The sequence below is a fragment of the Rhinatrema bivittatum genome, chromosome 8, assembly GCF_901001135.1.
Source record: "Rhinatrema bivittatum chromosome 8, aRhiBiv1.1, whole genome shotgun sequence".
NCBI lineage: Eukaryota > Metazoa > Chordata > Amphibia > Gymnophiona > Rhinatrematidae > Rhinatrema > Rhinatrema bivittatum.
Window position 1 is genome coordinate 14,778,675 of NC_042622.1, and position 14,221 is coordinate 14,792,895.

General features: G+C 45.0%; 1 protein-coding gene and 1 long non-coding RNA gene across 3 annotated transcripts in view; one reads left to right on the forward strand and one right to left on the reverse strand.

The window, feature by feature from the left end:
* Positions 1 to 14,221, reverse strand: part of CDH4 (cadherin 4) — a 1,019,548-nt gene that overhangs the window by 55,335 nt on the left and 949,992 nt on the right. For both annotated transcript variants that reach the window (XM_029611832.1, XM_029611831.1), the window contains exon 9: positions 2,310 to 2,495. In XM_029611832.1, the coding sequence (XP_029467692.1) occupies positions 2,310 to 2,495 (186 nt within the window). The remainder of the gene's footprint in view (positions 1 to 2,309; positions 2,496 to 14,221) is intronic.
* The window catches only part of LOC115096760, a 61,179-nt gene that overhangs the window by 45,016 nt on the left and 1,942 nt on the right, over positions 1 to 14,221 (forward strand). The window lies entirely within an intron of this gene.

Here is a 14,221-nt window from a genome sequence, read left to right on the forward strand (position 1 = left end):
AACACTGGACCTTGCAGAAGGCTGGAATACAAGGCAGCTCCTGGAACGAGGATCTCAGGAGTGACCAACTCCTTGCGAAGGCAAAGACAGACTGAACGCTGAGCCCTTTAGTAGCGCTGAGGTGGTCAATGCCCAGGGAGGGGTCAGCAGGGGGCCACACCTGGCTGACCCTTGAAGAGGAGCAGAGAGGCGCGCGCCCGCGCCTAAGGAAGCTGGAGAGCTGGTGCTGGAAGCTGGTGGCGTCCTCAGCCACGTGGAGGACCCATGGAAGCCAGGCAAACATGGGGGCAGCCCTGCCCTGAAGCTGGAGAAGTGGCAGGCTGCTGGAGCGGCTTCCAGCCACGAAGTCAGAAGCAGGAGAGAAGGTAAGGCTGGCTGCAGGGCTGTAGAGACTGAGTAGGCTGCAGGCACCGGCAGGGACGGCCTCCCTGCCGGGCGAGGACCCGGACTGTAGCATGGGCACCGGCAGGGACGCCCTCCCTGCCGGCTGAGGACCCCGGGAAGGCAGAGGCACATCGGGGAGAGCCCGGAAGGACAGCGGGGTTCCCGGCTGCGAGGGAGAGCTCGCGGTGGGTTGGCCCCGCTGCACGGAGGAGAAGGCAGCCGGGGAGGAGCCCGGACACCGCGGAGAGACCGCGGCGTCGGCGTCTCGACTAGCCGCGTGAAGGTGAGGGCCTGCCCGCGCACCTCGCGGGCAGGATCGTAACACCTCATTCCTCTCCCAATACCACCTATCATTGTATTTGTTTTTTTTTTTGACCGCCACCCCCACACACTGAGCTGAGGATTTGAAAATATTGTTCACAAACACTCCAAGCTCCTTTTATTGGGGGATAATTTCTAATACAGGACCCAGTATGGTGTAACTGTAATTGGGATTATTTTCCCTATGTGTATCGCTTTATTCTTATCCACATTAAATCTCATCTGCCATTCAGCTGCCCAGTCTCTTGCCAAGTCCTGCAATTCCTCATAATCTGCTGCTGTTTTAACAACTTTGAATAATTTTGTGTCCTCCACAATTATGATCAAGCCACTCTCGTTGCTCTCTTGTTCAGATCATTAATGAATATGTTAAACAGCACAGGTCCTATTACGGATGCCAGGGACACTTCACTGCTGACCCTTCTCCTTTGGGAGAATTTACCATTTAGTCCTACTCTCTTTTCATCTTTTAACAAGTAACCAGTCCACAATAGGACACCGCCTCCTATCCCATGACTTTTTAATTTCCTGAGGGGTCTCTCGTGAGGAGCTTTGTCAAACGCCTTCTGAAAATACTAATATACTGTATCAACTGGCTCTTTAGCGAGACGATCTCTAAATTCACCTTTAAAAGCTTAAAGATGAATTTTCAAAACATTCTGCAGGTACAAATTGCGTATGTGTACATAAGCAGCCTCTACTCGCGCTCTCCGCATCTTATAAAAATTAAAAACATGCGCGTATTTTCACCTTCGTGCGCACATACATGCATCTGAAAACGAGTGGTCTAGAGGCTCCAGAGTGGGTCACCACTTGCGTGTATAGGACGCTCACACACATGCATTTTCCAATTTACTCACACATTTTTACACCTGCTAATTATCTGGCATAAGTGATATCAAAATTGTGTACTGAGTAGTTCTGACTGGGTTGGGATTCAGGCTGAAGAATCAGGAAGGTCTCAATGACCACTGGTGGACTAATTGGTAAAGTAGTTAATTTCATTTCCATGCATGTTTTAAAATTGTCTGACTTACACGCGTTAATCCTACTTTACTTTACATGTAAAATATCTGCGCGCATGTTTTTAAAATAGGTAGGAAAAGTGCGCTGGTTCAATGCATTGATATACGTGGTTTCAATGCACTGCATGTATTTGCGTGTAAGCCTACATTCGTGCATATGGTGCAGGGTAGAGTTACCTGTATTTTATAAAATGCATATATATCATACGCGTGGGTTATAAAATACTATGGTAAAACCAGATGCATTACATGCCACGACACCCACACCTGTTTGAAAGTCATCCTCCCTATAACATAGTTAAGGATAGCAGATAAAGACCAAAATGGTCCAGAACATTGTTAAGTACCTGTGAGTGTCCTGACGTTTTACCTCCTGCCCATAAATACTTAGAAAATTATAGCCTTCACTTTTATAAAAATGCCACAGAATTTATGGATCATAATTAAACACTGGAGGGTTTATATTTTAATAGATTCTAATAAAGAACATACATGAAGTTTGGAGCTCCCATGAGGATATGAAGAAAGCAACAAGGGAGGTTGGAGAAGGGATGGGGGAAGTGAAAATCAGATACCAACCTTTACCACAGTGACCAAGCCATTGTTGGTGACTGGATCTGTCTTAACGGTAAAATGGCCGGATGCATCTCCACTGATTATCTTGTACATGGCATTCCAGTTGGGCGAGTGCGGCTGGTCTCGATCCAACACTGTCAGATTAGCAACCACAGCATCCATTCTGTTTTCCGGCACTTCACCATAGTACTGCAAAACAAAAGCTACAGTGGATGACTCAGAAAACGTGTTTCAGTTTAAGGGCTACTGAATACAAAAACTTCACCGACCTTCAGCAATGCGCACTAGAGAGAGTTGTCCACAAAGGCAACCACCAACTGGTCAAGAAAAGGTCAAGAAAATATTACAAAACATGTTTTGCTAGCAAGTCAGCAGATTGGATAGGATGTAATTTCACTTGATATTCCTACAGGTGTCAGAGTCTGCTGTATTTGGAGAGATTTTGTAGTTTTAAATTGACCATATTAATGCTCTGTGTTGTAAAATTTCATCCAGTCCAATGGGCCTTCGTATCCCAGCATATCTGTTCTAAGTTCAGCACTGTAATCTATGGAAATTTTTATGAAAGCATGGATAAAGACGCTGAAGTCCAAGAAAACCCAACTTTAAACTTTACGATATGCCTGCAGACTAAGGTCTGTCTGGAGTCAAGGTCATTTGGCACAGAAAAAAGGAAGAACAGCAGCTAGTGCTCAGGGCGTAGGGATATACAATATCTTGAAATAATTCAGGATTAGGGGCCAGGCAGTTAGTGTCAGCAGCTTTCACGGCACGCTCTCACACAGAGGGGGTATATATTATCTTTATTCCTAAGCTATTTTATCATCCTCTTCATTTCCCAACTTCAGCCCATTCTCCTGCGCTGACCTCCTGTGTTGCACGTCTCTGCAGAAGCTCGCTCGCAGTTCTAATACCATTACATAGTTTTGTCTTCCCAGTCTCGTTTACCTTCAGGCTTAATTGGTGCATTTTTAGCCTTCACATTCTTGGTCCTTCTTTACCAGCTCCATCCTGCTATTTTAGAGATTATTACAGGGCAGCATTTCTTTTCTGGGACAAATAAATTGGCCTTTTTATCTTTTCTTTTCAAACCCGATCTATTGATCTAAGTCAACTTCTTTTCCATTATTTGCATCTCTTTCATTTTGTACAAGTTCCTTTTTTATTCCTTCACAGATTTGTATTTAGTGAGTGATTAATGCAGATTGATATTTCGCTTTGGGTTTTATTGTACTGTATAATTTATACAGTCCTGAGGTCACTGAACGCCAGAGGATGCGATGAAAGGCTGGGGACAGCGCCACACCTCATTTTTATTCTATTCCTTGCTTTCTAACCCCCATCCAGTGCACTCTGGTCCTTGCAAGATAAAAAGAAGTAAAATGACTTGGAATGAGAAAAAGTAAAGCAGAAGCAGACTAACATAGAACTAGACAATATGATGACAGATACGGCCCATAAGGCCCATTTAATCTACCTAATTTATTTTCTGTTACAATGACATAAACCCGGGTTGATTTATGGCTTTCCTCTCATGTCTTTGCATGGAAATATAGGTCAACATACAGAAAAATAAATTATATTACGTGATACCTTTTGATTGGATTAACTTAATACATTCCTTGACTAGATAGATTTCAGGAGCTATCATTCCCTTCCTCAGGTCAAACCGGAATGAGCACATCAAAGAAAAAGACAGCATTGTCCGAAGCATGGCTACTTTATCCCTCTCTTCTTTGCAATTAAAGATGCTCAGTGCTTATTTCAGTTCTTTGTGAATTCTGTTATCTCATGACAGCAAAAGGTAATCCAGACCTGTGATCTAGCTAGGGTAAAGAGCCCTTCAACAGGGACACTAGCCATGCTGGAGTTTGAGCAGTCTGCATGGATACTCAAACAGAGCAACGATCGGTGCAGCAGCCCATCCCATCTTCAACCAAAGTTCAGCTTCGTATTTATCAAAGGGAGAGGAAGCTGATTCTGTAATTTTCTCAGAATGGGGCTGCTCCAGGAAGTTTTGCCAGGGACGTCAGATGACGACCCACAGCTTATTTTCAATTGGTTTCCAGTGGCACAAAGAGAAAAAGTGAATCGCCCAAGGTCAGAAAGTTGGCAGCAGAAGGGAGCGTTAAAGTTGTATCTTAAAAATAACTTCTGTGTCGTAGCCCAGAACAGTAACCGCTAGCCTACATCTTCTGTCTAAAGGGGAAATGTGAAATCAGACTTTCATCTCATGATCTGAGACTGTGCCTAGCACTTACCATGCAACGCATGCAGCAATCCTGACAGCTGTTGAGTCTGTCGGATTTCATCCTTTCCTTTGTTTTCAGGATGGCCATGACAGATGTTTGGCTTCTGGCCCCAAAGCCATGGCTAGACAGTTTGAGGGGCAGCTGTGCCTGGTCTACCATCACACACTACCTCGGACAGCTCAGTCTGTGCCCCTGTCTTAGTCTCTGCCGATGGCTCTGCCTCTAGCCATAGCGCAGGCCCACTACACCTATTTTATTCACCTATAAGAAAATAGTATCTGCTGTGTGTGGCCTGGCTGGGAGCTGTTAGCCTTGGCACGCTCAGGCTTTCATCAGGGTACACCGTCAGAGCTGGATTCAAGAGGGATGTCCCTGGAGGTGGGTTTGGGTTGGGGGAGTAGGCAGCGTACATGCATTGACATTGTGCATGAGCTGTTTTACCCCCTTTCCCCATCAGTCATTCTCCAAAGCAGGAAGTGCATAGGAAGAGTGCCATGTACCCGTTTTTAAGTCTAACTAATTTTTAAAGAAGAACTGCCCTGGGGTGTGGCAGGGGGAGGGGTGCAATTAGAGGCAGGCTGTTCACAATCGAAGCTTTCCATACTCATTTCCAGAGCAGGGAGCCCCTAAGATGGGTCAGAAGGTGGTGGAACCAGGAACGGAGAGCAACCGACCAGTTTGCCAAGGTAACAATAACCGGGCTGATGCAATATCTGAGTGCGCCCATCTACTTCTCCCCGGCAAGTGATGCAGTGGGCAAATGAGCCGCTGCGCTAAAAGGAAATTGTGCGTCCATAGCGCTTCCTTGGCTTTGGGCACCCAGGAGAAGTGGCAGTGGCTGTGCTGAGTGTCCGTTTCCCTAACCTGACTGCTGTGGTTCCTACGACTTAATATTGCCACGATTATGAAGTTGGAGGAACCACAGAAAAGCAGTATTTTCTGCTTTTCTGTTCTACTTTTAGGGCTCCTCAAAACTTAACGCCAATTCCGGGGTTGGCGTTAATTTTTTGAGGTTTAAAATGTGCGTGCTGGGTGCACGGCTATTTATTTATTTATTTTGCACGGGGGGGGGGGGGGTTTAATAGCTAATAACCTCATCAACATGGTATTTACATGTGATGAGCACCATTAGCTACGCCCTGGTTTGGACACGCCGATCCCCTTATTGTATCAGCGGTTATGGACGCGGATCAACCTGTGCGCTAGCCTGACACACGGTATTGCATCGGCCTAAACATGTGCTATCCTTACTGTGCAAAGCAACTAAAATATTTCTTCATTCTATCTTGGGTTGTCCTTTTTTTTTTTTCTGTTCTTTGGTTCGATCTCTCTCTAACTCTGGAAGATGAAATTAAAAGCCAATCTTTCCTCTCTGTATCACTCTGACGATCAGATTTCAGGACATCCTGTTTTCTTCTTTCTCTGCCTCTGTCATTGGTACCTCCGTTCCTTCTTTTTTTCTTAGCTTTATTGCATTTTTGTTAAATCTTACTGTCAACTCTCTGTGTTTCCGATACGGCAAGAGCTGAAACATCGTCTCTAACAACCCCATCCATTCTGGTCTCTGCTGGGGACATTTATAGTGTGCTGAGTAGGCAATGAACCACACAAGCCCAACAACAGGAACGATAATGTTGTTGTTTGGCAGACATATGGGCTCAATCATGATTCCACTGACTTAATAAAAGCAGCCTCCGCAAAACAAAAAAAAGGGTGGAATATCCTTTCAAGGAAAAAAAATCATGGGATTTGCCTGGGAGGCCCCTTGGCCTGGTTTTGCACACTTCTGTCTGTATCAATTTAAAAGTTTGTAAAAGAAAAATCTGTAATCACCATTGAGACAGAATGTAATAAGCAACGTCCTTATTTATTATCTGATCGTGCATGGACAGAATATGAGAGCTCTGAGTGGCGCGGAAGAAATTCACTCCTTATATATGATAACAAGCAATAGACAAATCAGCTGTCAGCATTTCATAATCTAAGGGCCGGATTTTAATACCTACGCGTGTGCACGCACAAATCTATGCCCGATTTTATAACATGCGCGGGCAGCCGTGTGCATGTTATAAAATCCGGGGTCGGCGCGCGCAAGGGGGTGCACACTTGTACACCTTGTGCGCGCCGAGCCCTAGGGGAGCCCTGATGGCTTTCCCTGTTCCCTCCGAGGCCACTCCAAACTCGAAGTGGCCTTGGAGGGAACTTTCCTTCCGCCCCCCCCCACCTTCCCCTCCCTAACCCACCCCCCAGCCCTACCTAACCCCCCCCAACCTTTATTCTATAAGTTGCGCACGCCTCCGGGCAGGCGTAGGTTGCACGATCCCCCGGTACAGCCGCTGTGCCGGAGGCCTCGGTCCCGTCCCGCCCCTTTCACAAAGCCCCGGGACATACGCGCGTCCCGGGGCTAGCGCTCGGCGCCGGGCCTATGCAAAATGGGCTCAGCGCGCGTAAGGCTTTTAAAATCTGCCCCTAAATGTATATTCACCGAAACTGGATGTACACCCAATTCGTGTAACTCGTACCTGCGCATAAGCTTATCTCCTGCTCATGATAACCGTTAGCTTTATGTGGTAAACAGCTCTAAGTACTGCTACAGTATATACGGTAATGCAGTGGCTACTAAAGAATATACATAGATATGTTTATTTTCCTAGCATGCTGTAGCTATGTCATTTTCAGCTCTCTCACCTTTAGCTGTTCCTATATCTAGGCCTAAAAAGTGCAGTCGCTGTCCTTACAATGGCTACTTAGCATAACCTAACCAAGGAACTCAAGCCAGAGTGCCTGAAATTAACGGCAAAGGCAATTAGTACATGTGCAGAAGTCCTTTGTAAAAAAGAAAGCAAGCAGGGATGATATTTTGACAAGGTTCCCCTGTTTAATCACTGCTGTTCTTGTGAAACATGCCAGAATAACTTCTATGAGGTTAAAATGAAAATGTGATTCTTTTTTTCTAACAGATAGGTGATAGTGAAAGAGGAAATTAAAATGTATCCACAATAATGAGATTGCGAAAGAGGAACTCATTTTAGCACTGACGGCCAGAAAGGATGGGCCTGATGGTCTTTATCTGTCGTAATGTTCCACTGATGGGTAGGGCAAGCCATGATTTTTCGCATGCACTCTATCCTCGCAGGTCAAGGCCGTCTAGCGCCTCACCACTCCCAGGATCACGAAATACAAAGAAAACATTACTTTACTCATTTAGAAAGACTAGTAGCTCAGAACTCATGAAATAAAAGCATGTATACAGCTCCCTCAGTGAACATATGTATAATGTATATTCCTGCTATATGCCGAAATGACTTCAGTTTACGTGCACTTCAGGAAATAAAAAACTTTTATCGGCCACAGTAGAAAGTCCGACTTGTCCTTGACGACGCATACAGCTTCTAACGTGAACTCTAAAAAGGAAAGCTGCATTTTGTAGGTATTGGAAGTTAAGATGGGGTCTACTTTAGCAAAGTTGCTTGACTTTGGGAACTCTCCTGTCTGACTGCCCACTTGTGCGACAGAAAAGACTTTTCATCTGTAACCGGCTGTGCAGCCAAGTCCTGATAGCATCACCTTGGATAGGAAGAAAAAATTGTGAATTTATCCGAACCAGGATCTTCTCCCTTCCGCCCTGACTGATGTGCTCCTCACAGTAATGACTTTTAACAGCTGCTACACTGCACAAAGCTTAGATCTTATCATAGGGCCCAGTGGAACGAGAAATGCTAAAAATAATGATGCCAGAACAAACTCATTTTCAAGGTTAATCACAGATCTTTTGTACAGAATTCTTGCTCTAGACTGAAGACCCTCTTTTATTTCATGTTTGGAAACAAATGACCCCCAAAAGTCGTATATATGATGGAGGGAGGGGAAGACAATAGAACGGGTTATCCAGGGAGATGATGTGGTCGCTATTATTGGAGATTTGCAAGACCAAGTTGACAAATGTGTCTGTCAGTATTTGACCTACTGGGGACCATTCCTGTCTTAAATCCTTTGATTTTGGTCATTTTGGAGAAGAGTGTTGTACTAGCCATGCCCAACACCAATATCTGCTGAGCTGATTGCATGGTCTTTCATGCATGGCCTACCATGTGTATCAAAAGCCTCTGTTCAGTTACCCAAGGATTTTCCCCCCCATTTCGCTTAACACAAACCCTAACTCGTCTGCATCTAATTCACCTATGGCAGTAACAGACCTTGGCCAGGTGCTAAGATGTGCACTTTGAGACTGACCACTAGGTTCTGTGCACTGGCGGAAGCTCCCTTTCTTCTTGCAGGAGTGAACACTTGCTCTGAAGCATCCCTAATTCTGGTTGGCCTACAGAGCAGAAACCTGGCTCAGGGATCATCAGATCCAGTGAGCCACTGGGCTATAAGTCTATAACAATCTTAATTATCAACAACCCACACACTTCCTGTGAAATATATTCCCAAAATAACTTTTGAGCTTATTCTTTAATTTAATAAATGGAAAAGCACTTTTCTGACATCTATTACGCTATAAGGCAAGCAGTTATGCCATGTTTACCTCCTTACAGGAGACAGTGATAGATATTCTTCCTGATGGCTCAATATTATCACAGACAGGACGGACATTTAGTATAAAATAACCAAAATGAAAATGGGACATTTAAAGGTGAATTTTAAAAGCCCGACGCATGCATCAATTTGGAGAAAATATGTTGGGCCGGCGTACACCGAGTGAATTTTTAAAGCTGCCCAAGTACGTGCGTATCTCCGTCTGCGCGCACAAGTGAAAAGTTCCAAAAAGGGAAGGGGCGAGGGCGTGGCCCGGGAATTCCTGGATTTCACCTTGAAATCTGCGCAAGGGACTCTGCCGCAAAACTTTACTTCTGCTATGGAGGATGCGTAAGTAATAAAATAAAGATAAATAGATAAGATTGGTGGGGTTTGAAAGGTCGGGGCTAAAAGGGGAGAAGGGAGGCTTTAAAACTAGAGGGGGGTTTGGAAGTCCTAGCCCTTAACTGGATGAACTGGGAAATGGCCAATGGCTTTGGCGTGCACGGCTTTTAAAATTCCCCCACTTACGCAGTGGGGGTTCGTGTCCACCTAAAATTGTGCACACATACACGCCCATACGTGCATGTATCAGATAATGGCCACGTCCCTGGGCACGGGCCGACAAACGTGCACACGTACGCGCCCACGCGCCACTATGAAAGTTACCGTCCCGCGGTGACATCTCCCAGTCAGCAAGGCAGACTGCTAAGATCTGCGAGGCAGTGCTGGAGATCGCAGGGGGGTCGTCTCTGGTCAACGGGGAGGGAGGGATTATGGACCTTTAAGTGGGGTATGCATGTAATTTAAATGGAAGCCTTTTTTGAATCTGAAATTCCATGGATGCCTGATTTCCTGACCCTGATTAAATTTCAACTTTCTGCTTCTCCCTCTAAGTGCCAAAGTGATTCAGTGTGGAAAATTGACATTCTTCAGCGTGCGCCAGTTTAAACGGCGTTTCATAAAGGAATGTGACCTCCTGACCGCGCTTCGCTGATATCTATGCAAAAACTACATCAACTGAGCAGCACGTTTTGACTTTTGCTTGCTGTTTCCTGGTGATGGGGGATTTTTTAATTCTTTGTAGAAAAGAATATTTGAATTCTTTCTGGTTTTTAATAAAGTTTCATAAGAAAGAGCCTTGTGAATGGATAAGCCAGACTGGGGATTTTCCTATTGACCGTAATGAAGCTCTAATTACATTTCTTTTGGATTTACAGTAGAGAACTGGTTGCCTGCCATTCAGGCTTAAGAGAATCAGGTATTTCTGAGGAAACGGGCTCTATGAAGAGTAGGTGGCAGAATGGATTGGCACAGGGCCTTTTGCCTGCAGTTTGCCAGTTCAAATCTAGCTCAGGTCACCAGTGACTGATGTTCATGACTGCTGGCCTGCTGTCAATTTAAGCAGAGGGGCATGCCCTGGAGACTAATATGTTATTGCTGGTGCTCACAGGCAAAGCAGAACCAGTGCAGTGTAACTCTCGTTTTTCTTTGGCATTATAGCTTTGTTTGTAAAAAAAAAAAAAAGGAAAAAAAGCACAGTGGAGAGTTTGGGGCAAGCTTTCTCTGCCTAGTTACAGGCTCCTCCACCTGCTCCACACACAGTTGAAAGTCCCTTGTCTTGCCAGTCTAGTTTCAGAATTCTCAGCAGAGAATAGCCGTTGCACGGTATTACTAGACCTGGTGGGAAATCTATTAGATCTCATTGTGTTTACAGACAAGATGCAACATCGCTGTCAGCTTGTCTCAACTGGTAAGTAAAACTGTTCGGATTTTCACAGGGAACAATATGGAGCAGACGGCACGCGGTGACAGTGATGTGAGAAAGATAACATTGTACCTACAAATCGGGTTATTTTATAAACATATGATAGTGCCAGACCTCACAGGTCATCCCTAGCTCTCAGTCGACACTTCCTCCAAATCCTTTGCCTCCACAGCCTTTGTTTAATACTGAGGATCCCGGCCTCACCAGCATTAAATTATGACTTCACAGTGGTGAAGATGGAGAAAGGGAAAAATAGAGCTAGGATTAAAGAAATTAGTTCTACAACTTCAGAGCTAGGATATGTGGAGAGTGCAAGGATCTCTCTGCAGAGAGCCTGGGTCCTCTGGTTCCTAACCCACTGCATGATGTGACCCGTCAAAACGCACTCAAACTAGAACCATCTCAAAACTGAAACCACGCCCCGCAAAGTTTGCTTTAATAGTTAAAAAAAAAAAAATTACTGCTCTACCTTAAACCTTACAAGTGGGACATTCCATGTCAAGTGGACCGATTTAGAAAATCATCCACGTGCGACCTTCAGATTGAATAACATTTTGTGTGGATGTTTGCTAGGGCCTCAAGTAAAACTATGCAAAATTTTTCGGCTGGATCTCTACTGGTTCAAGAGCTCGAGGCAGCTGAATGCAGGTCACTCTTAAAGTACTGTGCTCCACCCAACACAAAACAGCCACTTTGTCTGTGCACTGCAGCCAAACAACCCCTGTTAGGGGCCTGAAAGTTTGTGGATTAGTACAACCTCTGCTGCTGTGTTCCTAGGCAAAGTTGTTAAGGGAGCATCAAGGGTAGCAATAACCCAAGAGGTGTCTCTACGGGGCAGCCAGTAAAATGACTTTGCATATACGGCCAATCCACCTGAAATTATCATAGATGCAAGCTAAATACTGGAAGCTGGATACTTTAAGGGCAGGAAAATATCCACTTTCCTATTCTAGACCACTTGCCAGGTCATTTTTCTGGCCACCCCATAAAGATACCTGTTGGGTTCCAGGAGAGCACCCATAACAACCTCATCAGGTAGGCAGTACATTTATTCACAAGCCACTTTGTCACGCATTGATGGGACATTCAAAAGCATGTGCAAGGTAGGAAAAAAGACTAAGTGAGTTTTTGTGAAACCTGCAGTTTAAGCAATTCTCGTATGTAGTGTCTTGCCTTTTCTTGTTTTGTGCTTAAATAAAAGCTTGGAAACCTGTGGCTGGTACCTTGCCTGGCGTGCCCTTTAGGTGATGGGGTTGTCAATTTTGCTGAATTGGAAGCTTCTCTCAGCCACCACTGACCAATGCAAGGTAACTAATCAGCATACAAAGTTTTGCACTGATTTTGATATCTAATTTATGAAAATATGTCTAAACAAATATGTGTCAAAAGTTAAAAGTGTGGTAAGCACAGTAAACCGAGCTACATTGTAAAATTTCATATCTCTAGCTCATTTGCATTTTTCAGAGTTGGGCGCCAAAGATGGCTCTTTTTAACCTAATGCATTCATGCATGCAAATGATGCTTGTCTTTGGGACTATAACTCTGATCAAAGCAAGGCTGGGTCCAAGATGAAACAGGGTGACTTTTGCAGCAAAAAAGGTGCTCTATCAAATGACGTTAGAAAGAAAAAAATTAAAAACTACACAGTAGACATATTTGCACCCCAAAATGGCGAAATTTGCATAAAAAGGTGACATCATGTTTTTATGTAACTATATCTTTGCTTCTAATTAGCTGCAAAGCCTCCTAGTGAAAATCCTAGATGTACGTCATAGGCTATGACTACTGATCCAGTTATGGCTTGAATCGAAGCGTACATCTGTAAGCAATGAGGAGTCAAAGTAGGCCTCATATTTCCTTTGTAACATTTTTTACATACTTTGCTGGCCCATAAAAAGGGAGGCAAGCTCACGTTATGCTCCAAACTTTGCACTGGGACTTACCACCAGGGGTTGTACTTATCCACAAAATTTCAGGCCCCTGAGAGGTGTTGTCAGGCTGTAGCACCTGGACAAAATGGCCATTTTAGGTTGCACAGGGCATAGTACTCCATTCAACTGCCTCTAGCTCTCCAACCAACGGAGATCCAGGTGAAAAATGTAGTACGGTTTTGTTTGAGAACAATTTGGAGGAAGTTGAGCGTGAACTTCTGGTCCACTTGATATGGAATGACCCAAGTCACAAATTCTTCATTGTCTGATATTCAAGGGTTTGTTGTGGCTTTGCCCTGGCGTCTATTTCCATAGTTATATAAAAATGCAAAGTTTTTATTTTTTATGCTGGGGTTCCTAACCTTTCAGGGAACGTTAACCCTTTTCTAGCCTCCAAAGGTTTTGCGGATTGTATGCACAGCTCTGATTTTTGAAAATATAATAAAAGAAAAATCATCTGCATGCCAGACTCCTCCATAACGTACAAAACTTCATATTAAATAACACTTACTGACCTAAACTGAATAAGTAGGGAGGTCAATTTCCCAAACTGTATAAAAACTGTCCTCCTAACTGAAGACAGACGTCAACAGTGGCCTTCACCTCCCACTCCAGCTGCCATGGGGAAGAGGAAGCGAGTTCAAAGAAGTTACAGGTTAGCAACTCAGTGTGACCCGGCAGAAAATCAGCGCCGGCACCTGCAGACCCGCGATCCAATTTTCAAAGGGAAACCTGGGCGGGCAGGGGGAAGCCAGTAGTTTTGTAGTTGCGCACTTTGCATCTGCTTTGTGTGAAAGTATGCATGAGCACTTCAAAATGAAATCTCTCCCCCAAGCCAGCCCTGCTCCGTTTCCCCACAGGCTGTTCACAGCATGGGTACTTTTACCCTCAGTGGCAGGGAATGGTCATTTTCAAAGGGCCTTCCCACGAGGGTAAAAATGTCCCTCCTCTTCTCGGCCTGCAGCAATGTGGGTGGGGTAGCATCAGGCCCCGCTCTCATTCTCCTGGCCTGTGGCGGCAGCTTCATTTTCTTGCATCCCTTTTGGTGGACCCCCGGGATGGTCCCATGGGCTCCAAGCAGGGACCCACTGCTTTACGCCACGACAAGCGTAACAGTTTTGGAGACTGGTACATTTTTGTAGCGTGTCTATTCCTGAAAAGACTGCTGTGCCAGACATCCAGACTTGGGAGTAGGGGTAGACAGTGGGAAGAGTCTCAGGTGTTGTTGCCCTGCAGCGACACCTGCGGGGGTCAAGGTAACGTATTGAATTAGATTCCCATGGAGCTTCTGACAGGCTCCCATGGGTTGGAGCGACACCTGAGCTTTGGTTTCTGAAAAGGCTTCGACCGGGTCACCTATAGCAGAACAGTTAACAGGATGGAGAGCCTGGGAAGCGAGAATGATTTGTCTTTGCGGCTTCCCCTCCTGATCCTGGAGAGTGTGCC